The sequence below is a fragment of the Nicrophorus vespilloides genome, unplaced genomic scaffold, assembly GCF_001412225.1.
Source record: "Nicrophorus vespilloides isolate i.1.1-1 unplaced genomic scaffold, Nicve_v1.0, whole genome shotgun sequence".
Classification (NCBI taxonomy): domain Eukaryota; kingdom Metazoa; phylum Arthropoda; class Insecta; order Coleoptera; family Silphidae; genus Nicrophorus; species Nicrophorus vespilloides.
The window spans coordinates 347,606-367,308 of record NW_017096383.1 but is presented as its reverse complement, the minus strand read 5'-3'; the positions used below and the strand labels follow the sequence as shown (position 1 = coordinate 367,308).

Below are 19,703 nucleotides of genomic sequence, written 5' to 3'. Positions count from 1 at the left end.
ATAAAAAGAAATTGGGCCAATAAAGAGTTGTAAATAATTTACATAAAAATCTTAGTGTCATAGCATTTAATAAAACACAACAACTTGAGGTTACGATTGTTTGTTTTGGTTTAAGCTTTGATTGCAGAGCTTGAGGTGGCGCCTTCGCCTTATTGCCAAAAATACAGCAGACCACAGAGGCTCCAGTTTGCTTCTGTGGGATACAAGCATATAAATCCAATTTGAATTTGGCGGGTGCCGGCGCCGGTGGCGCTCTCTCACCGACGGATCTGCGCAGACGGACGTGCGCACACATCGCGGTTGTGAACGCCATTGTTGGACGTTTTGACTGGACTGGTGATAATTAAAAAAAAAAAGGCAATCCATGTAATAATAGAGTAAGCACTGTCGTAGCCAGAAAGGTGCGGGATTATTGGGATTGTTTTAGTGTGGTAGCGGCAGTAATTAATTCGTTAAAGAAGTGGTGCGCGTCGCGCCAAGGACGGCGACAGTTCGGTGCATTTCGGCTGGTGCAATTAAATTCAACAGATATTATTATTATTATTGTGTATGTGTTGTGTGTGTATTTCGGAGTGACGTGCGTGAGACTGTGTGAGTGTGTCGGGGTTTTGAAAGTCGCAACGGAATACAAATATCGCCCCTGCTTTAAGTTTATAGTCAATGTCAGCAGGCGTGTCAGATCAGGTAAAAATAATTAATTAATTAATAATAATAATAATAATAAGTAAATAATTAAAATGCAATAAATGCGACACCAAAAAAAATTATTGTGATCAAACAACAAACTTTTGACAGCGAGATTTAGGTGTATACAACACACTATATTCCACCTTCTCCACCACCACTTTCTGCTTCATATTCCCAAAATACGAAGAAAGTCAAATAGTCCGTACCACCTTCTCTCTCTCTGTGTGTGTGTCTCCCTCTTCCTCACGCCGCCGCCACTTCACTTCGCCTCCTAGAGAATCCCCCCCACCCTACCGGCGCCGTTTTCTTGTCACTTGCGGAAAATATACTCTCACAATATACACGATTGTAAATAATTTTATTACAGGTTGGAAATCGCACGAAAACTCATAATAAATCCTACACGAAATTGACTTGACTTTTGTATATTGCAAGCGACTTCCATCGAGGCGAAAATATCTAATATACTGTGTGTTTCAATTCTATTTCATGTTCCGGTCATGTCACAGCGGATGAAAGGTCAAGGAAATACAGGTTTGTGTTTTGACAGTCTTATTACAAAACTCCGTATACTCTTCACTATTTTATTTGTGCATTATTTATTTTATTTATATTGTAATCCCACCCCGTTCGGCGCGTGATTCTGTGCGATCCAACGTACCACCAAGCATAGCAATACCAGAGCAATCCAATTCGATTCAGTAACCTCAAAATTTCAGCTGCACTTTACGTTTGTTTAAGGTTAAGCGAATAGCGAATTCGGAAAAAAAGGGGGAAAAAGGAAGAAGGCAAACGGCGTTCGCTTACCGAAGTAGTTCAGGTTTCTTCGGGAGATTCGCGATGCGATTTCTGTAAACAATTCTCTCGCCGTTTCCTTCCATCTTTCTTGTGTTTATACCGCTATAGGCTATTGATCAAAGACGGATTGTTTATTGAATCCGTGCGTTAGTGAGTGAGTGAGTGACTCACACGGCTGTTATATAAAAGAAGCAGTCCTATCATTTTACTGCAATTAGTTTTGATTATGAGATTGAGCGGCGGCGGCGACGACAATTGCTGCTTACCGGATTCGCATTAGACGTCGTGTGCGCTTCGACGTGCATTGTTGTTGTTTGAAAATAGCGCACACGGAGGCATTGTTGATCCGCGCTGTTTTATCTTATCGTCGTCCGCTTCTATTCTAATGTATTTGTGTTTGACAAAATTCAGTGCAGTTATTGCAGCATCGGAAAGTTAATATTAGCGTTATATAATTCGTCGTATTTGGAGTATGTTTGTTAATTGCGTGCTTTCCGCAGTGTCCAATGGCCCTAAAGAGCAGTTAGGTGCGGGTGAAGGTGCTAGTGGTGCTGAAGAGTTTGAACCATGGAGGTCCCAACAACAGAACTCGGCAGCTCACACTGCATATGGAACATCTGCCCCTATCTCGAGTGCCACGGACCTTTACAACATGAGCACAGGTAGAATTTTTGGAAATCGCGACGGCATCTTCGTACCTGACCACACGGAATTCTTTGTACCTGTTGCAGGTTATTATGGAAGCGGAGCGACCTATCCGTATCAAGCGTACGGAGTCGGCGACGGGACCTGGTCAAACGGATCAGCAGATCCAGTGACATATCTAAGCGGATACCATCACGATTCTTATTCGATGGACGGTATGTGCTTACACAGCCGCGACGGATGCTCGCATTTACAACACTTCTTACTAATTGTCTACTTATCTTTCTGTCGTCCCTTATGCAACAGGAATGTTCGGCCCTTCGACAACCTTCTCAACGGCGACGCCATTCGGACAGCCTTCCTCGTTCAACTACTTCCACAGCAACGGCGATTACAGCACGTGGGGTGGAAGTCAGATCGGGCAACGGAAGTACGACGATTATTACAGAGACCAAAACATGTACACTCAATCTATGCCAGATACGTTGAAAAATGTAGAGCAGGCAATGCAAAATTTAGGTACATCCTCAACATTCCATCGCTCTTCTCATTGCGCTAATTTCCACTTTACTTGCTACTTGCAGATTTAAAAGTAGACACTAAAGAGTTGGGCCAACCGAAGAAGATGACGTGGGCGAGCATAGCCAGTCAGCCGGCGAAACCCCAACTGACTATCCAGAACCAGGGACTCAAGAAGAAAGGTCCCGGCATGCCTCCGGGTCCCATCATCCCTGGCAAACACAACATGGATATTGGTACGTGGGACACGAGCAAATCCACTCCGCCCCAGATGCCTGTCGTCAATAACACAGTACCAAAAACTATGGCTCCCAATATTGCCGTTAGACCGGCTTGGACCGGACCTCCTACAAACAGGTATGACTCCCAAATACTTACCATTATCATATAAATATACGTATTTTATATCATGGTAATACCGAAACACGATCATTTATGCATAGCGTCTGTATACCATATAATATTTCAAATATATTTAAAACAACACATCAAACCCAGAAAATTATGATTAATTTTCAACCGACGGGTTATTTACTGTAGATGTTTACGCTCATGTACTTTTATATAATTAAAATGCATACTTGGTATTGTACTTGGGAAAATAAGGTTTCAACAATTTTTTTAATTATCTCAAATGTATGAAACGTATAAACACATAAAATTAATTATAATGAACAGTCAACAAAAAAAGTTTTACCTATTTACCATTCTATAGTTTCTAAGTTTAATTTGTTTGTTCATTGTTTTATTTATGTATACACCGATAACGTTGATTATGATTACATGCAAAAACGTTAGGTGAAGTATAGTTTTTACTGCTGATTTAGCAAATCTACAATTTATCTGAACTAATAGTTGTATTATACTATCTACATTATTATTTCGGAATCCTGCGCTTGTTCTTCATAGATTGAGTAGCAAATGATGAATGTAATGTGCATAGTTTTGTAATAGATTTGACACTATATGATAATCAAGTATATAGAAGTTTAAATACAATTCATCCGAATCAATAGAATCAATAAAGAAGCACTAAAAATAAATCGACTTGATAAAGAAAACAGAGACAGACAACAAAGTTATACAATTTTGTCACGCTAATGACGATGGGAATTTTACTAAATTCAAATATGATTTTATTCGCATAATTGATTCATGTAATATAATCATCTACCAGTGAATTTGTTATCTTGTGGTCACTGATAATCGCGGAAAGGACGCGACCAAATTAAATATGTATTGTTCATTTCTCAATAATGCATTGCATTGTCGGAGATATTCCATAGCAACCTTGTAGAGTGAAAGACAGTTTGTTTGTTACTGTAAGGAACGCTTTGTATTGACACATCAATAATCAAATTCTCGTAGAAAATCTGCATCAGCAGATTTATGGATTATATTTAATTAAGCATGCATGCTAATTGATAAACTTATATAAAAGCTGAGCGGCTATAATTTATAAGATAAATTCCTATTGCTTTCGTTGTCAAGCGTTGAACGGAAACAACATATATAGTTTTGTTCGTGGGTTTTTATCAATTACCAAGTAATTCATAGAATTATCATTAGCATATTTCGTATGTTGGTTGTATGTACAAAATGTAGTTTTGTATGAAAGGTTTAGAACCTTTCAAAAACACAAGAGTTTAAACTAACCGCAATGAAATCAGCGTAAGTAAAGTTCAAGTGAGAAATGGTATCATTATTTACTTGCACGTTCACAGTGTTTTCTTTGAATAGTTTGATTTACATCTTTCAATGTTATTCTTTAAATGATACATCTAATTTACTAGTTTCAAATGCCTTGATCTTTGGATAAGTAAATGTTCTTAGAATGGTTATTAATGGGAGTAGTTTTATTGATTGCTTGTATACAAGAATTATATAAATTAAGGATATGACTGTTTTTTTTGCCAATAATTTTTACTTGATACAAAATTGTAGATATATATTAATGAGAGTATTTCTTTTGTGTTTGTTTCATTAAAACCTTGGCAAGCATCATAATTTCTATTATTTCCTTATTTATTTTGAAATGTGTTGCTTTCTGAATAATATTGATAAAAATATGATTGCGTTGCAATACTTTTAGCGTTATCAGTACATACAAACAATGTGAACATAAATTTGTATGAAGTTTCTAAATGAAATGGGCGAATAATTGCCGTTTCAATAATTAGTCAAAATACAAATGTAATTGTTGCTAATTAAATATTGACATTTTTAATTATCAACATATCTATTTCGATCTCTTTCAAAATTTACTCACTTTGTTGCTTATTAACTTTGACGTTTGTAGCATTTTTCTTCATAATAATATTTGTAATATTTTTGTTAAATATTGTATAGGAATTACGCACAAGATTTTACTCTTTTTTTAATGTCATGTTATTAGTGCTTGCATTTATATGGTATTTATTTACTTTTCATATTGTATGTATTTCATTTCATTATACATCTTCATACTAATTATTACTGAGAGTATACATGGTTTCATGTATTTATTGTTTTATACGTATATAAACTTTAGTAATTAATAGACTGTAGTCATAAATTTAGGGTGGATTATTTTCGGAATGGGAAATGTGTGAAGTTATTTAGTTCCATTTTTTTATCTGATAGACTTATGTGTGATTATTAATTATATTTGATTTAGGGGTCCACCGGCAGCGCCTCGTCCTGGGCCACCTCCACATCCGATGCAGTCATATCAGCCAGCTCTAATGGCTCAACATATGCCTCCACCAGTGAGTATGCCAGCAGGTGGTCACGTCCAAAACATGATGCCGCAGGGTCCGATGCCCGTGATGGTAGCAACAACACCGGCTCCAACGCATCCTGTACTGGACGAGCTGCGAGGCAAGAACAACTACAACCCATCAGACTTCGACCTGACAGCCCCGAATGCCAGATTCTTTGTCATCAAGTCGTACTCGGAGGACGACATCCATCGCAGCATCAAATACGAAATCTGGTGCAGCACCGAGCACGGGAACAAGCGTCTGGATCAGGCGTTTCGTGAGCGTGAACCGAACGGTGCTGTTTTTCTGTTTTTCTCTGTGAACGGTTCGGGACACTTTTGCGGCATGGCCCAAATGGTGTCTGCTGTGGACTATAACTCCAACAGTTCCGTGTGGTCGCAGGACAAGTGGAAGGGACAGTTTAAAGTGCGCTGGGTTTACGTTAAGGACGTTCCTAATGTACAGTTGCGACACATCCGGCTCGAAAACAACGAGAACAAACCGGTGACCAATTCCAGGGACACTCAAGAAGTACCGCATACAAAAGGATTACAAGTAAATCAAAACCACCGCTCTCTCTCTCTCTCTCATTCACATCCTTATAAACTAACCGAAATTAATTATTGTTTGTAGGTTTTAAGGATTGTGCATTCTTATCGTCATTCGACGTCGATATTCGACGATTTTATCCACTACGAGAAGAGGCAGGAGGAGGAGGATAACAAGAAGCAGCCGGAACCGGGGACCGTCAGTGCAGGTGGTGGTGGTAACCCGCCGAAGAATAATCATGGACATGGAGTTGGACACGAAGGCAGGGAGAGGAGTGAGCACGTCGGTGGAGGTGGAGGCGGCGGAAGCGGAGGTCGTGACCATAGAGAGTACAGAGGCGGTCATCGAAATCACGACAGGGATGGAAACGAGAGACCAGGACATCATAATAGAAACCACGAACACGAGAGAGGAGGCGGCGATAGAGAAAGGCACCACGAAAGAGGACATCATAAGGTAACAATCAACTGCTCAACATACTTCAAATTCACTAACAAAAAAATGATTAAAATTTCCTGCTACAATTCAAGAATCCAAAAATTCCATGGTATATTACATTACAAGACAATTGCAAATTATTACCATATATATTAATACCATGAAATTATGTAAGTGACAATGATAATGTTAACCCTTTTCGGATACTAACGCTTTCCATATAATTTTCGATAGGGTCAAAGTTATAGTCAATTTTGATTTGTTAATTTGTTTTACTAAGATTGTGAAAACAATATCTTAATCTTTATTTAAACAGTACGACAACTTTATCCACGCATCTTTTCCTGGAATACGCATTTTCTCGAAACTATTTTAGTGCAGTCTATTTTTAACATCATGTTTTTCAATTGTTTTTAGAGCATTGAAAAATGGATTCTTACGAGTAAATTCTCTAGAAAAGTAGTATTTATGTCATGTACATAGATTGTAAACATGTTGCGTAGGTAACAATCTCTGTTAAAGCTATTGGACAAATCAGATTTTTTTTTTAGAATCTTGTCACCTCCATTGCTACACTTATACACTTCATTCCAATCATAGACCATCACGATTCAACTGCATTTTTAAAACAGATATGCAAATATCCCTCCTAAATAATATTATTATTAAATATTGATAATCTCAAATTTTCTATTGCATTTCATAATTATTTTTATTCATATATATCTTGTATCTATTTTTTCGTTATCTTCTGATCTTCAGTAATATTGAAAAGCTTAATTTTTAAGTTAGTAATTAAATTTGCTTCATTTGTATTAGAATATGCATATGTAGCCAATGTTTATGAATCGATTTATTTATGAATTTGATTAGATAGTTATTTAATCCTGCAAATTTCACATCAAGTTACCATCGAAGAAATATACTCACTTACATACGGCACAATGTTATTCACTACTTTCAAAAGTACTTACGGTGAACTTGTAAGTCATAAATAACCACGTAGTGATAGTCTGCTTTATATCGAAACGCAATCTTTGTAATCCATTTTTTTTGTATAATATTAATGTATTTGATGAAATATCTAATCTGTTTTGTTTTTGCATTTTGCAGGATCGCGGTGAGAACAGTAGAGGACGTGGAGGCCGCGGCGGTCGCAACTAAAGAGACCCTTTCGAGGAACATCATTTCTTTTACATGTGGCTATAAATAAGGAAAAAAAAAATAATAATATTACTTTATCGCTTCTCACTCATAGACTTCAAAATTTAGGTATCTTCGTACTTCGGTTTATTTTCCGTAACAAATTAATTAACGCGCAGCAAGGTTTTGCTCGATTACATTTACATGATTTTTTTTTCTTTCTTTTGAATTCGCTTTTCGCTTTAGATTCTTCTATTAATTCTTTATTACCTCTTCCCTTTTTGGATTAAGCATGTTAATGTGAATAAGCTTAAAACTATATGTAATTACTTTGATTATATAATTTTATATATATATATTTTATTGTTTTTTGCGAGAAGAGTCTATGTGGTTTAGTATATATATATAAATACGTATATACATTTATTGATTATATAAATTCGAAGGAAGGAAAGATGTGGCGAGAATGGAAAAAAAACAAGAGTGACAGACAGACAGACAGAGAGATCATTGTTATCCTGGGACTTTTTTTTAAACTCACAAAACGATTTTCTTTACTTGTGTTTGTAAAATTTTTGCAGCTAAATAATTTCTCCTTTTATTTTTCTGTGTGTGGGATTATCAAAGTTGGTTAGCTATTATAATGTTATATATACAAAAATATATATATAATTTTTAAAATCTGGTATTTGGATTATGTAGTGAACAAACAAACAAAAGAAAAGGACATAACATATATGATTATAGCTGTACTATAATTTAAAAAAAAGAAAACAATAACAAGTTAAACAATTAATTAATTAATTATGAACTTTTTTTAGTGGAGCCTATTTTTCGGATCGGGCTTGACTATTATTATTTCTGTTTGTATTAATTTTTTTTTAAACTGATTATATTATAATTTTTTTTTTTGTTGAAGTGCAGTGCGCAGTTTTATGTAATTAACAGAGATCGAGGAAAAAAAAAATTGTATATGGTGAAACATGCAAGTTATCTAAGAGGAAAAAAAAAGAAAAGAAAGTAAAATGCAGATGGAAAGAACTATGATTGTGTGAACTTTAAAAGAAAAATTGTATAGAATATTTTATATATATACACGTCTATATATGAAAAATTAAAACAAGAAAAAAAAAATTATAAGTGATTGTTAATTTCTACTTTTCGCTCCGGGACAAATTTATTTTTGTGAAGTGCTTATATATAAATATATAATAAAAAAAATAATTATATATATAAATAAATGAAACAACAACAAAATAAATATTGATGGACAGGCAACGAAACACATCAACACATTCTCCTCCAAATATATGTATAAAAAAAGAATTAAACCCAAATTTGTATAAAAAACCAAACAAAAATTAATAATAATAAAAAATTTAAGAGAAACACAAACCAGAAGAAGAGAAGACAGTGAACATAACAGAAGAAACACGTATTAATAGAACAGTTGAACGCAAACGAGGCAAAACAACGCAACGCAGGATATATGAAAATTTCAAAGTGTAATTTCGTTTATATTCTTTTTATTGTATTCATTATCTTTTTTGTTTTACTTTGTAACAATGGATTTGAAATCGAACTATGATATATTTTACAGAATTTCAGTTTTGATTTATGTATATGTATAAGTTTTTGTTTTGTCTGTTAGGTGGAATTTGATGTCTTTCGGAAAGTCCACCTGTTTGTCTCGAATTGTGGTTGTAACGTGCAAACTGGTGGCGTTTCCACGAAGAAAGCGCGAAAGTTCGGTTTAATTTACTGCTCATAAAATTGTTTAAAACAGCAAAAGAAAAAAAAATAATAATTAACATTAAATCGTTTGTTTATTTATCTCTAAATATAAATATATATATTTCTGTAGGGAGATTGTGAATTATGCAGACTTAAATATAAAGAAAGAATAATTTGTTGAGATATATTTATGTATAAATATATTTGATAGTTTAATTATAATATATTTGACTTATAACATAGCACTATATTATTGTTGGTTGATTGCAATTCACGTTTGTTTTTTCTCTATCTCTTTAGTATTATTATTCTAGTTGAAATTTATATGATGGTTAAATCATTATTATTTGTTTTCTTCGATTAATGCAGTTTCTTTCAATAATTGGAAAAAGAAAACTAATAAATTAATTCTTTGACTCGCAGGTTGAGTATAAACGTTGGCAAATGTATCATTTAGTAAATATTTAATTGAATCTTTTGAATGCGCCTAAAAGTCTGAAAAGAAAAGAACTGTTGCTTCTTTTAGATCTAATATAATTTTAAACGAAAAATTGTTATAGTGTGATTGTTATAAGTTTGGTTTATTTTTTTAACACTGTGCCTAATATGTTTATAGACTGGCGAGTTCCTTCTTTTTCCACCCCCCAAACAAAATAAAGAGAAAAGGAAGTGAATTGAGATGAGTAACAAAAAAAAATCACTGTACACGAAGAGAAAGCTGCCGTTTGGGAAAAAAATATATATATAATAATAAAGGAAAGACGAATGTAGCGGTAGATCCGAAAAGTGGGAGATTTCTGTTGTGTAGCGAATTCAACAATTAGACATTAATATTAATCCTATTAATAAAAACAAAATTATTTTAACGAATCACGAAAGAAACAACAGAATAATCCAAAAACAAAAAAAAGAACAATTTATTATTTTGTTTTGTTTATTTGCAATAAGCAATTATTATTCTCTTGGTCTTCTATACTTGACTGTTCAATTGGCGATTCCTTTTTGTTTTATTTTTACTTTTATTTTCCAATAAACTGACATGCATATTACTGTAACCATTTTTTATCAATTCGAAAATACCCGCTAAGATTAGCAGACGCAATGCCATCTTTTGGTTGTAATTCGTGAATTTCAAATCGAACCACCAATCGTTTATTGTTACTACGATTTAATTGTTAATTAGTAATACAATTTAATTTCTTTACAATCATTTTTATTTTATAGATTGGTTTAGAAAATTCTTGGGTATTTCCAATTATTGCGCATGCTTGTTCCGCTGTGTTGGTACCACTGGGTAGTGCTGTTGTTGGCTGCTTGACGATCGTTCCCTCTTTCCGGTTTTATCACTGAAAGAACGAGTGCTTGTTCTCGCAGAGCTAAGGCCCAAATTTTAGGCGACTTGCACGAAACTCCATTTGTTAACAACAAAAATCAACATGAGCACCACCGCTGAATTGGCTTGCGTCTACTCCTCCCTCATCTTGGCCGATGATGATGTCGCCGTTACCGTAAGTTTCACATTATAAAAAAATCTACCTGTAATTTGTACACAGAAAAACTTTGAATCGTTTATTATCTGCACGAAAAACATGCATCCACACATTCAATCCAATCGGAAGCAATTCACAGTATCTTAACTATCGAAGTATAGGACTATTTTTTCTATAAAAAAAATCTGAAAAACTTGTTCTTTCTTGTAAACAACACCTGAAATTTGTGGTTATGTTTCGTGTTTGCATGATGTAAACACGTTGCCAAAATATGTTTCCCTCTTAAATTAATGAAAAAGTTTAATTCATAAATTACACTTACTAAAGATTCAGCAATTACGTGTTAATTTCATTTACTTGATGCTTTTTCAAAATTGCTATTATGATAGGTTACTTATGTTATATGAACTTCAAATTAGATACATATGTTCTTTTGTTTCCTTTATTTCACTTTAATACATTTTTTTGTGGTACTGAGAAATAGCTTTGATTCTATAAAAAATCAACCAAAATAGTGTTATGACTTTATCTTATTAATTTCCAATATAAGAAATCATGAAACTAAAAGAATCATTGTTAATATATTAAATTGTAAATAGATGAGGAAGTTGCTTTATATAAAATATACTTATATCATTGTAAGCAACAAGTTATAATATGATTCAGATACTGGAACATTTCTCTTATTATTAAAATGAACATTGTCTTAATTTCGTTTGTTTTTATTTGTAGGGTGAGAAGATCCAAACGATCTTGAAGGCCGCCAAGGTTGATGTTGAGCCATACTGGCCAGGACTCTTCGCCAAGGCCCTTGAGGGTGTCAACATCAAGGAGTTGATCACCAACATTGGATCCGGTGTAGGAGCCGCCCCAGCCGGTGGCGCTCCAGCTGCCGCTGCCCCCAGCGCCGCTGCTGCCGCCCCAGCTAAGGAAGAGAAGAAGAAGGAGGAAGAACCAGAAGAATCCGACGATGACATGGGTCTTGGTCTCTTCGACTAAACAGTTTATGCAGTATGCATAATTAAAATAAACATTTTTTTATTTTATACCGTCGTATTGTCATAAATCATCCCGTTACGTTTCCTCTATCCAAACGCTCTTACTAAGTTTTTTAACATAATGCATATACATTGACAATATTAACGTAGTCAAAATGTGATACAAAATAAGTATACTTTACTTATGATACGTTATTTCAAAAAGAAACTTAATTTCTAGATAAAATTTTCAAGAGTAATATTGAGATATCAATGTTTTATATATTTGAACATTTACCTAGGAGTTTCTTTTTAATTAAGCTGAAGTGTTGAACAAATACTGATAAATCAAGGATAATTTAAAAATTTTAAACTAAATAAGTTACGTATGAAACGCTGATTTAATTAAAAGTTTTAAAACTTTAATAATTTTTCTTGAACTTTTATGTTTTCAAGTAATAATTATCGCACCTCTTATTGGTTCCAATATTGCTACTGCGCAAAGCTAATATGTTTAATGAAATACTTTAATTATTATTACAAAAGTTTTGAATTGTTGAAGTCACTTCTTTGTCAATAATTGTTGTATATTTTTGTAAACTGGTTCTGAGTTTTACTCAAAAAGACGTATTTGGTACGTTCTAATTATAAAACGAGCTTGATACGTATAATTGCTCTATTATTGCTTTTAATTAACTAACGACTCAAGCGTTTAAAATTCCAGTAATTTTACTTTAGTTAACGGTCGTAGTGAAACTGGTTGCCTACTAAACGTAAATAATTTAAAAACAATTAACACCGTTTTGAAGAATTCCAATTTGCATAGAGATTCATAACTAATTAGGATCCGCACGAGTCGACCCACGTATACAATTTGCAATTGAAATATGCATTGTTTCGAGTTCTGGTTGCTTCCTCCCAGGGATGGTAGTTCTTTGCGCCATTTGCGCGCGTTTCGTCCATCATAGTTTTTTTTTATGTTCGTTTGGGGAGGGGTGCTCTGAGTACAAACAGGGGGATATTTACTTTATTATTAAATGCATTCTTGAGAAACTTATTCCGTTAAAAAGTTAATTTGTGCAGTCAAGTAATAAGTTGCAATGAGTTGTGATAATGTGGACATTCTCTCTGGTTATTTAGATGTTAAGATTTCTGCCAGAACAAGGCGCGGTTTTACACCTTGGAAGGTAAATATTTTTGCAGGTGGCTTAGCATAATTTTCACTTGTTTGTTTGTTATTTTTTTTAAAGGCTTGGCAAAAGCAGTGGTGCGAAATTAAGAGGGTGGATTGCATTGAGAATGGGGTTGAACTGAAATTAAAGTCTGCTTTGGATGGGAATGTTTTGAGTGTGGTTCGTCTGCCAAGGTCCTCGAAGATCTGCAGGACAGAATCGAGGACCAAGCAGTATTCTTTTGGGGTATTTACATTGGGGAGAAATCAGAAACCATTGCTCTTTTTATCTGGGAACAGCGAGAAGGACAGTCAAGCATGGATGTCTTCGATTAGGAAGATGCTCTCAATCGCCTCATACCTGCCAGTTGGAGAAACGAATTTTCATGTTTCTCTTGTTGATAATAGTCATTCAAGAACTGCAGGTCTGATGGGTCTATATGGAGTTTTGGGTACGAATTCTCAAGAAATGGTTATCAGTGATCCATGCACTGGGGAACCCAAGATTACCTGGAAATGGTATCAATTCCATCAGTTCCATTTACAAGCCAGCAGCATAGCATCAGATGAAAATCAAATTTGCGTCATGCATACAAGCACGTAAGATTTATACGAATTTAATTATTTGTATATATTTACATTTTAAATTATTTCAGTGAATTCATTGCTGGTCCTGGACAGTTGTATTTGTATTGCAAGCAAGCGCCACAGCTCCTTAACTATTTGGTGGCTCGCGGGAAAAGGCCTAAACTGAATGCAGGTCTTATAAATACAAGGAGATTAAGTAGAAGTGAAGGAGATCTGTGTGAAGCTTACAATGGAAAAGATAGTTATCAGCCAGATAGTCCAATTTGTTTCAGGAGTAACAGTGGAAGTGAAGATTCTGGTGTCAGGGTTTCACTTACTTCTGAAGATTTTGCTCTGAAAAGCAAAGTAATAGTATTATAAATTGTTTTTACTTTGTACTAATATTTGTGCTTTAGATGGCAGCTAGTTTGGTTAGTATTGGTATGGCTCTGTTAACTAAGACTCCTGGAGGTAGTGAGACTGGAGATTCAATGCTTGATATAACGTTAAGTGGAGATGGAGAGTGAGCTCTTATAGATTTTGCAAGTAGTTTTTAAATGTTTTAAATCGTTATTGTTCTTTAGGAGCCCTTTGATGAGGAGAGAATCTGGTATTTCGATTGCGTCAGGTATTTATGAGGAAATATCGGAAACGCCACCCACCACGTCTCGAACTAAAGAAGTCGTGAATCACGTGTACGAAGATCCGGTCTTTGTCAGTTTGAGGATCAAGAGTGTAATTCCGCCGCCTCCGTTGCCGCCACGGCAAAATGAATTATTATTATTAAGTGAAAGGTGTGTACTTCATCGTTTACAATACAATAGTGGAATGGTATGTGGGTGTTTGTACCCACAAAAGAAACAGTTTCATCAGTTGCAATTAAAAAACAGAAACTTTTATTTAATTGGCAGTGTTTTAATTGATGACTTTATCATTGTTTTTCAGTATGAATGAGACTCCTTACATATCGATGACTCCATACAAACAACGTTGCAATACGCTACCAGCGAAGGATCTGCAGAGAATGTCGCAGATCTTCACCTCGGATGAGGAATACATGGTAATGTCTCCAACGAAAAAGACGATGGACGCTATGGAAACTTACATACCAATGACGAAAATCGCAACAAACTTGGAAAGCTGCTACATGGTGATGAAATGAAGACATACATATCGAAACGAAGACTGTTTATCCAAGACGTTTTTTATTTGGCTCAACGAAAAGTACAAGGAAACAATGCTCGCTCGCACAGAAAAAAAAAAAAATATTTTTCACGAAAATTATCGTGAAAGATGAGTGAAATTAAATTAAATATGCCAATCATTTTGATAGTGTAGCTTTTGTAAAGAAAAAGGAAATTTAATTACCGATTTTTTATATGAACTCATGCCTTCGCTTGCCTTTACTGTTGTTATACACTCTATTATATATATGAATGGGTGCAAAGTATACTTTTAAGTGACTTTGACATTCTTAATATTGTTACTGACGCTACTGTCGAATTTTGTTAAATTTTTGCGTTCACCAAAAAGAAGGAAAAAATGAAAAGAAATACAATTAGGTGAATTTAGTCAAATTATTGGTGTAATTAGCTTTCGTTTGATAACACTTCTTCGATTATTTCCTCGTCAATATTATTATTAAGCTTTACAATTAAATTGTTTACCTTGTTATCTTTTTACGTTAATTTATTTACTGACTTTATTATTTCTTTTTATATTTGTTTTACATGTTTTTTTTTTAAATACATATCAATGTAAGGCTTAAATAAAGAATAGAAATATTCACTTTGGAAAACTGCTGTTTCTTTTGATCATCATTTATTATACATGGATAGACACATATACAAAACATTTAAACTTGGTATAATAATATGCTTAGTATTTTAGCAGGAAGCTCAAATTGTGCATTCAACATTCTTAACTACATTGGTCCAGTCCACTTTTGATGGACACAGGTAGAAGGCTGGAGCAACCTGTGATCCACATGGACACTGGCATCCCATGATCCAGCTGAAAGACCCAACTTTGTTGTTGCATTTTGGGCAATGCAGTTTCCCCTGGGTGTTCTGTGTAACGCCGGCCATCCAGGACAAGGGTTCCATGAAATGGGTTTTTGTACAATACTTGTCCTCTGTCTTATCAATGTGTATAATCAGATTGCTTTCACCTGCCAATACCCTTCTGCATTTCTTACATCTGTACACATTTGGTTCAGGCTGTATCTGAGTCAAACCTGGATCAGCTTTGATCAAATCAAAGTAATCTTGTGGAAGAATCTTCGCCTTCTTCACTTTATCAGCAGCTATTGACAGGCGAAAATTTTTGTACTTTGCAAAATTCTTGTTCACCTTGTATCCCATCTCCACATAAAGCTTTAGCTGCATCATAAAACCTGGATTGGGATATATAATGCCCCTTCTTTTCTTTGCCATTTTGAAGGCCTCCATGAAAGTCAAGCTGTATTTCTTCAACAAGTAGGCTATGACAATAGTGGCGCTCCTGGAAACGCCGAAATAGCAGTGAACATAAACAGTGCCATTTTTCATGCCATCTGTTATAAATTCGTAAGCGTCATCAAAGTGTATAAGGAGATCCTCTTTGGGCATATCACTGAGCTGGAGATATTTGTTAGTTATGTGATTCAGGTCCCTGATGTTCCTAGGCAATGGGCAAGTATCTATTGTCAAGATGTGTGTGATTTTGTATTTGTTTAAAGTATTTATATCTTTAGCAGCTTTCAGATTTCCCAGGTACAAATTTGATTCAATCTGATCCAAACTTATTGGATCGTCCAGATCGTCATCATCCATTATAATAATTTTGATTTCCTGCAATTTAAATTGTTTAATAATTCACTGCTACAACTACTGTATTTATTGATTTTACCACCTTTTTAACTTTTAACAGTCTTTTTCAAGATTTCACTGTTGGTACACGAAACGTGAGAAACAATGTTCAATTTATTAACTTACATTAAATCTACAATTTTACAATGCAATTAAACTAATACAATTTTGAAAAACTATAGACTACATCAAACCGATCTATTAAAGAGGTTATTTGTGTACATTTGGTTGCATGTATGGTACAAACATATTTGTAACATGGGTTATATATACTATAATTATACAGAGTGTTCTATTTTTATTGAAATCAAATTTGAAATATTATTCAATCATTACGAACTATAATCATTGATAAAAAAAAGTTCTATTCGTTAATTCTTCTTAAAGCAAGGTAGTAAGATGCAGAACCTCTAAGAATCTGTTAAAGAAAAATAATATTAATAAAATAGAGAAATTTGTCTTAATTCTCTTAATTTACAGTTGTATAGGTTTCCAAAGATAAGTATGCGAATTTCCCTGCAGACAATCGAATGGGTTTCTGTGCTCTTCTCATCATACTCATCAAAGATTTTTTAGTATCATTATCGAAGACAATCCAATTGCTGGAGTATACTTCATCAGCTACTTTCAAACTCTCTATGGACAATTCGTTACCATTCCAACAGTAAATGAGCAATTGGAAAAGCATTAAAAACAGATACGAAACCATGCTGAAAAATTTTGGACTATTGATGTCGTACTGAAAGTAATACAATTAGTAAAATATGAAAAGAAAAAAAAAAGTTATTATACCAATGAGAGCTGGTATAGTTGAAGACACATTAGCATGAGACTGCCCAGGAATTGCGCTAACATAACAATAGAAAATTGAATTTCAGCTTCGTCCGTCAAAGCAATGATAACTTGATGATGTTGAACTGTGTCTCTAGTAACCATGGTAACATATTTTTGGATATTCGGTGGGATCTTTTCTAATACTCCAAGAGTCCTGCTTAAAGTGTGGTTTTCTTTCTAAAGTATTTAATTTAAATTAATATGAAATATTTAATTGAAATTTAGTTAAACCTCGTATAAGGCAATAGCTCTTTCAGTAATATTTCCCAAACTATTTTTCAAAATCAAAATTTGGGCCTTTATGTGCACCATTATCCCAGTAATTAGAGCATCGCAAGCACCAATGTAAATTCCAAATAGCGTGCAACTGTAAACTTGATAAACGAACGCAGTTTTGTAGTAGATTTGCGTATCGAAAGGTAAGTAGATGGGATAAGGTAGAATTCTCGTAATTAAAGTCGTAGTTTCATTCGTTACGTTATCTCTGCTATAACTAATTGACTGATCTATAGCAGCGTAAATTGCTCTATTCGCAACTATAATAATGACAAAAGTGTAGAAAACTACGGCTTGAAAATTGCAAATCTTTATAGCTTTTTGAATATGTTTAAATTCTGAAATTCCACCACGATCAAAGTTTGGTAAAAGATGTCCGCTCTCCAATTTGTCGCAATAACGTTTAATCGATTTTCTGTTTAGCAACAGCAGAGTACCTTTCAGCATTCCTGAAAAGCAATCATGGGTGCTGTAGAAAATTAACAAAATATTACTTTTTTTTACCTGTTCCCTGGGTTACCAAATAACATAGATTAAACGTCATGTAATCGAAATCTCCGTAGTGCATCAACAGATCGACGAATTCAGCAAATATATAATAGTAAATGCAGGTGACTAAAAATGTAAACGAGTAAACAGTGTACAACATTGATAGGTGAGGATTTTCGATTTCATCGAAAGATATCCCCAAGAACTTCAAAGATCTCAAAATCAAGCTGAAGTAGTTCTTCCGCATTTTCGGAACCACGACCATCTTTGATGTTTTCAACAAATCAAGGTAGGTGAAATAAGAAATCTTTATTTAAATACGTGTATGCAAGGAAAGTTTTTGTAAGTAGTTTACTCTAATAACTAACCAATTATTCGGAGAACTTTGAAAGTTCGAAGACGTAACACACCCATTCTCGTGTTGCATTTCACATTTTAATAAATCATTGCAAATTGTTCTGAACCAATACTAATCAGTATTTTCAGTTTGATATTCCAATTGCAGCATGATGAAAATGTAATTCGATATGTTGGACATCATCTAAAGAAATAATGATTAGGTAAAGTTAAAATGAGTGTAATTTGTTTCAATTACTCCAAACATCATGGCCTTGTTGATGGAAAATAGGCGGCATACGGATATTGTTACTTGGTTTTCTTTTAACTCGTAAATTGAAGTAATCATCTAAAAAAAGAGGTTTATTAAGTTGTATTCATAATTTAGAGAATTTACTAATCCATGTGCGTTTTCGTCGTATGGATCTACTCGTATTCTGTTTAGTATCATTTTAGATTTAGCTGCCTGTAATGTGAATATGTTATTAATAATTTGTTTAAATTAAATTATATGTTACAAAGTCTGACCTCTTTGCAAAGCAACGTGCTGGAATAAACTAAGGAGTAACTTTCGAATAATAAGTAGATGTAATTTTTGATGACAGTGAAAATGTAAAGAAAGGTTGAGTCATTCAGGTTGAGGACGAAACTCATGTAATAGCCGTTCGCAAAAACGACGTCAAAGAGTAGTAAAAAATGTAAAAGCAGCTCGATGTTAAAGTATTCGTTTACATTTCTCGTGATTTCCCCTAGTTTCTTGTACATTTCCATTAATTCGTCCAACTCTTTGTGGAAGGAATACACACTGAAAACGTGTCGCCTATTTACTTTACTTCGTTTCTTCACTGTTAACAATCGTTTGTTGATTATTTCGAAGCGTTTCCTCAGCCAACAAGTCCACAAAAAATAGTAGCATTTCCTCAAAGTGCCTGTAAAAGCAGGCAAAACTTTACAGATTATCAGATTTGCAGTGATCACTTTGTAAGAGATCAAGGCGACGAAAGTTTCGGTTAGTGTTTGCGAAAGGATGGCCAAAGATAGAAGAGCAAAGCTCTGCCTAGTTATCCAATTATTTGCTGCAGCCATATCGTCGTTTCCTTCCAACTTCGCGTCGAACTCGTCCACTGCTCTGTACATGTCGATTTCCTTTTGAACCTTCCACGAACTTCGAATGTAAATGACCACGAACCTGATCATGTTGAGCATGTCGTACGTGAAGTACGACAAGAAGTAGATGTCGGAGTTTCCAACGTATTTTCCATCCGTGTCGAAGCTCAGGTAATACGTGAACGCCACAATCACCAGATGCACCAAAGACAGAAAATGTATTATGTGGTTGCATTTGTATTTAGAGGTGTTATCACTGCTGGTAATGGAGGTCATGGAAAATAACTTGGAGAATCCGAGGAATGCGGAGATGGCATCGTAGAAGCTCTCGCTCATTTTCCTCGAGCGCTGCT

General features: G+C 34.5%; 6 protein-coding genes across 9 annotated transcripts; 3 read left to right on the top strand and 3 right to left on the bottom strand.

Moving 5' to 3' along the window:
- Positions 1 to 267: 267 nt before the first annotated feature.
- Positions 268 to 8,870, top strand: LOC108556884 (YTH domain-containing family protein 3). 3 transcript variants are annotated; one of them, XM_017913185.1, is made up of 9 exons: positions 268 to 684; positions 1,197 to 1,221; positions 1,986 to 2,147; positions 2,217 to 2,345; positions 2,437 to 2,649; positions 2,715 to 3,006; positions 5,306 to 5,945; positions 6,024 to 6,395; positions 7,491 to 8,870. In XM_017913185.1, the coding sequence occupies exons 1-9, from the start codon at positions 661 to 663 to the stop codon at positions 7,539 to 7,541; spliced, it is 1,908 nt and encodes a 635-aa protein (XP_017768674.1). In that variant the 5' UTR covers positions 268 to 660; the 3' UTR covers positions 7,542 to 8,870. The 3 variants fall into 3 exon arrangements, with proteins under 3 accessions (XP_017768674.1, XP_017768676.1, XP_017768675.1); XM_017913187.1 differs by lacking the exon at positions 268 to 684 and adding an exon at positions 1,076 to 1,110; XM_017913186.1 differs by lacking the exons at positions 268 to 684; positions 1,197 to 1,221 and adding an exon at positions 1,766 to 1,919.
- Positions 8,871 to 10,553: 1,683 nt separating this feature from the next.
- On the top strand, positions 10,554 to 11,790 carry LOC108556873 (60S acidic ribosomal protein P1). The gene is made up of 2 exons (XM_017913155.1): positions 10,554 to 10,762; positions 11,477 to 11,790. The coding sequence occupies exons 1-2, from the start codon at positions 10,691 to 10,693 to the stop codon at positions 11,741 to 11,743; spliced, it is 339 nt and encodes a 112-aa protein (XP_017768644.1). The 5' UTR covers positions 10,554 to 10,690; the 3' UTR covers positions 11,744 to 11,790.
- Positions 11,791 to 12,483: 693 nt separating this feature from the next.
- Positions 12,484 to 15,154, top strand: LOC108556900. The gene is made up of 6 exons (XM_017913211.1): positions 12,484 to 12,908; positions 12,972 to 13,492; positions 13,549 to 13,825; positions 13,876 to 13,982; positions 14,044 to 14,253; positions 14,405 to 15,154. Exons 1-6 carry the CDS (start codon positions 12,822 to 12,824, stop codon positions 14,619 to 14,621), a joined length of 1,419 nt encoding a protein of 472 aa, XP_017768700.1. The 5' UTR covers positions 12,484 to 12,821; the 3' UTR covers positions 14,622 to 15,154.
- Positions 15,155 to 15,263: 109 nt separating this feature from the next.
- On the bottom strand, positions 15,264 to 16,517 carry LOC108556899 (tyrosine-protein phosphatase yvh1-like). Of its 2 annotated transcripts, none has more exons than XM_017913210.1 (2): positions 16,349 to 16,517; positions 15,264 to 16,290 (listed from the first exon to the last, which is right to left on the bottom strand). In XM_017913210.1, the coding sequence occupies exon 2, from the start codon at positions 16,270 to 16,272 to the stop codon at positions 15,358 to 15,360; it is 915 nt and encodes a 304-aa protein (XP_017768699.1). In that variant the 5' UTR covers positions 16,273 to 16,290; positions 16,349 to 16,517; the 3' UTR covers positions 15,264 to 15,357. The 2 variants fall into 2 exon arrangements, with proteins under 2 accessions (XP_017768699.1, XP_017768698.1); XM_017913209.1 differs by having other exon boundaries at positions 16,352 to 16,516.
- A 155-nt stretch (positions 16,518 to 16,672) lies between these two features.
- On the bottom strand, positions 16,673 to 18,172 carry LOC108556867 (odorant receptor Or2-like). Its single transcript, XM_017913148.1, has 5 exons — positions 17,923 to 18,172; positions 17,374 to 17,867; positions 17,101 to 17,319; positions 16,787 to 17,047; positions 16,673 to 16,726 (listed from the first exon to the last, which is right to left on the bottom strand). Exons 1-5 carry the CDS (start codon positions 18,170 to 18,172, stop codon positions 16,673 to 16,675), a joined length of 1,278 nt encoding a protein of 425 aa, XP_017768637.1.
- Positions 18,173 to 18,376: 204 nt separating this feature from the next.
- LOC108556866 lies at positions 18,377 to 19,686 on the bottom strand. The gene is made up of 4 exons (XM_017913147.1): positions 18,772 to 19,686; positions 18,641 to 18,709; positions 18,503 to 18,592; positions 18,377 to 18,448 (listed from the first exon to the last, which is right to left on the bottom strand). The coding sequence occupies exons 1-4, from the start codon at positions 19,684 to 19,686 to the stop codon at positions 18,377 to 18,379; spliced, it is 1,146 nt and encodes a 381-aa protein (XP_017768636.1).
- Positions 19,687 to 19,703: the final 17 nt, after the last annotated feature.

What these genes read in the sequence shown, in the direction of transcription:
- LOC108556873 (XM_017913155.1), top strand. Translation starts at nt 10,691, where the DNA reads ATGAGCACCACCGCTGAATTGGCTTGCGTCTACTCCTCCCTCATCTTG. An exon ending in ATGATGATGTCGCCGTTACC is followed by an intron (nt 10,763 to 11,476) that starts GTAAGTTTCACA and finishes TTTTATTTGTAG; the next exon opens with GGTGAGAAGATCCAAACGAT.
- LOC108556900 (XM_017913211.1), top strand. Translation starts at nt 12,822, where the DNA reads ATGAGTTGTGATAATGTGGACATTCTCTCTGGTTATTTAGATGTTAAG. An exon ending in TGCGTCATGCATACAAGCAC is followed by an intron (nt 13,493 to 13,548) that starts GTAAGATTTATA and finishes AAATTATTTCAG; the next exon opens with TGAATTCATTGCTGGTCCTG. An exon ending in ATTTTGCTCTGAAAAGCAAA is followed by an intron (nt 13,826 to 13,875) that starts GTAATAGTATTA and finishes TTTGTGCTTTAG; the next exon opens with ATGGCAGCTAGTTTGGTTAG.
- LOC108556899 (XM_017913210.1), bottom strand. Translation starts at nt 16,272, where the DNA reads ATGGATGATGACGATCTGGACGATCCAATAAGTTTGGATCAGATTGAA.
- LOC108556867 (XM_017913148.1), bottom strand. Translation starts at nt 18,172, where the DNA reads ATGGTCGTGGTTCCGAAAATGCGGAAGAACTACTTCAGCTTGATTTTG. An exon ending in TTTGGTAACCCAGGGAACAG is followed by an intron (nt 17,868 to 17,922) that starts GTAAAAAAAAGT and finishes ATTGCTTTTCAG; the next exon opens with GAATGCTGAAAGGTACTCTG. An exon ending in GAGCTATTGCCTTATACGAG is followed by an intron (nt 17,320 to 17,373) that starts GTTTAACTAAAT and finishes TAAATACTTTAG; the next exon opens with AAAGAAAACCACACTTTAAG.
- LOC108556884 (XM_017913185.1), top strand. Translation starts at nt 661, where the DNA reads ATGTCAGCAGGCGTGTCAGATCAG. An exon ending in CAGCAGGCGTGTCAGATCAG is followed by an intron (nt 685 to 1,196) that starts GTAAAAATAATT and finishes GTCATGTCACAG; the next exon opens with CGGATGAAAGGTCAAGGAAA. An exon ending in GCAGGCAATGCAAAATTTAG is followed by an intron (nt 2,650 to 2,714) that starts GTACATCCTCAA and finishes TGCTACTTGCAG; the next exon opens with ATTTAAAAGTAGACACTAAA.
- LOC108556866 (XM_017913147.1), bottom strand. Translation starts at nt 19,686, where the DNA reads ATGAGCGAGAGCTTCTACGATGCCATCTCCGCATTCCTCGGATTCTCC. An exon ending in ACGAAAACGCACATGGATTA is followed by an intron (nt 18,593 to 18,640) that starts GTAAATTCTCTA and finishes CTCTTTTTTTAG; the next exon opens with ATGATTACTTCAATTTACGA. An exon ending in ACAAGGCCATGATGTTTGGA is followed by an intron (nt 18,449 to 18,502) that starts GTAATTGAAACA and finishes TTATTTCTTTAG; the next exon opens with ATGATGTCCAACATATCGAA.